The following is a 2429-nucleotide window of genomic DNA, read 5'->3' as shown; positions in this document are numbered from 1 at the left end:
ACTGTTCTAGACAGATATGCGAAAAACATTCACTAAAAAAAGTTACAAATTTTATCAATAGATGGCGATGGGCATTACAACCATTCCAATATCGAGGAACTACACATCCAGTAACATTAATTTAATAACAACTAAAAAATTTTCTGCAAAACTGAAATTTTTCGGGTCCTCCAGAGCGGAAGGCCGTCAGTTTAACCGCTCCGGCCGCCCGTACAAGTTTATCATCAAGTGATTTTCAGCACTCACTCGCTCATAAATTATTTTCGAATCAATAAATCTCAGAAAAAGTCAAATTTAATAAAAATAATAAGTAATTAATAATCACGAATTTTGAGAGAAATTTGAAAAAACAAATTTTAAAAATTTCCAATCTGGCAACTTTGTCGAATTAGAAAACATTGCACTCGAAAGTTGCCAGACATCCGCGGATAGTATTTTTTTATATCCTCGATCATTTATATATATATATATAAAAACTTTTAAAATGATTAAATTGTTCGATTTAATATATAATATAATATTCACATTGACGGAAAAATGTTATTAGTTCGAATAATATTTTAACGAAATTTTTACATGGCATGCCGTAATGTAACGAAGTTAGTCTGTCAGAGTCGGTGGAGAGAGAGGGTGAGTAGGGTGTGGGCGTCTCGTCTTCCTGCAAGAATAAGCAGCAAACCACTTATCTGATGGTATTCGACGACCAAGACGTAATCTATGCGCCTCTCGCTTACTTATAACATTTAATTTGGGCAAATTTTAAACAGCTAACATGCCTGTTTTTCATACTAAAACTATTGAAAGTATTTTGGAACCAGTTGCTCAGCAGGTATTTATATATTATATATATATTTTTAGTATAAAAAGTGATAATAATTAGTGCATTAATTTATGCAAGCCATAAATACTCCTGTTTAACAATTCTGGTGGGTTATCTGCTAAATTTGGACTTGTAGTCATCATGATCAGTCACATTTGTAGATATATTCAGCATTTTTCACTTCAAATTGTGTTCATTTCAATTGTACACTTCGGTTATAGTTTACCTTGGTAGTCCGAATGACCATGCTTCGGTTAGGTTAGGTTAACTACATTTTTAGTAGACGTTTTCTTCTTTCCTTTTTAGGTATTCTTTTCTTCTATCTCCTAAAAATGTTGTTAACCTAACCTATTCTAACCTACCTAAGCTAACCGAAGCACGGCCATTGGGACTACCAAGGTAACTTCAACCTACACTTCTAATTTTCAATGATGATACAGAATCAATCATACGTACATACATACATGTGTGCATGTTTTTGAAATATGCAAATACTTTTATAATATTAAAAAATATATAAACTAATTTAAACTCTGTATACTCACTCACGTATGAGCAATATGGGTGCGTGCGTATTGCAGTACCCGTATTGTTTTTATTTATATTTTGTCTACAATGTTTAAATTAATTTTACATAGAACTAATAAAATGGGTATGGTTTTGATTATTATAATAATAATTGTAATTGCAGAAAATTGCATTACTTTATCCACAATTATAAACATTTATTGATGTTACTTTTTAGGTAAATGGGGTTTGTAATTGATGGTTAAATAAACTTCAATAGATATAAATTGTAACAGGTAGAGATAGATGATATCCAGCCATATACCTTCTAGGTGTTGAGTGTCTATTCGTTTTGCAGATTTAAAAGTGTTTCAAAGTAAGGTGACATCTTAGCTCGATGATTGAAAAGTAAGATAAGTTTATCTAAATTTATGATCCACTCTATTTCATTTATTTACACTTTAAAGTACATTTTGATTATCACAAATTATGAGAAAAAAAATTTGGAAGCAATTAATCTATTAAAATCATTACGGTAAGGAAAAATTTGATAAAATCTTTAATTACAATGAAGATTGATTAATTTATGAATTATCTGTATGTTGTATTATTATTACAAAATGCAGTATTTTTTATATATAGTTTATATGCAAAACATACTGCATGTAGGATGAGAAAGGAATTTGGACTTTTTCAGGTTTAATGACATTAAAAATATTGATTTTAAATTTAAAATATTTCTATTGATAAGAATGTTATTTTGTACAAAACTGTAAAAGTATTGATCTGAAAATCAATATTTTTAATTAATCTGAAAGGTCTCCTTATTGGCATTTGTATAAAGCCCCGAGAGTATTAAGAGAATCGCTCATTGATTATAATTTAGTGTAATAAATTTTTTTGAATGTTTTTATATATACTGTACTACAATGTTTGTAGAAAAAATACTCCTCTTATAAGTTTGATTTGTATTCTTATTTTAAAGCATATTCAATATAGTTTGGCTTGTTTCAAAATGATGCCTTTATCATTAATCTGTTACTATTATAAGTGTTTATGATGAAAATGATCCAACATGAAAAATTTATAATTATATATATAG

General features: G+C 28.7%; 1 protein-coding gene across 9 annotated transcripts in view; it reads left to right on the top strand.

Annotated features, from left to right (window-relative positions):
- Positions 1-396: 396 nt before the first annotated feature.
- The window catches only part of LOC111613922 (vinculin-like), a 31709-nt gene continuing 29676 nt past the window's right edge, over positions 397-2429 (top strand). For 3 of the 9 annotated variants that reach the window (XM_023355303.1, XM_023355291.1, XM_023355271.1), the window contains exon 1: positions 398-829. In XM_023355303.1, the coding sequence (XP_023211071.1) occupies positions 773-829 (57 nt within the window). In that variant the 5' untranslated portion in view covers positions 398-772. Of the gene's footprint in view, positions 830-2429 lie in introns of all 9 variants that reach the window. The other 6 variants (XM_023355318.1, XM_023355297.1, XM_023355311.1 and 3 more) reach the window with 3 other exon arrangements.

The sequence above is a fragment of the Centruroides sculpturatus genome, unplaced genomic scaffold (assembly GCF_000671375.1).
Source record: "Centruroides sculpturatus isolate CEXI.00-Female unplaced genomic scaffold, Cexi_2.0 scaffold2, whole genome shotgun sequence".
Lineage (NCBI taxonomy): Eukaryota > Metazoa > Arthropoda > Arachnida > Scorpiones > Buthidae > Centruroides > Centruroides sculpturatus.
This window is presented reverse-complemented; position numbering and strand designations above follow the sequence as displayed.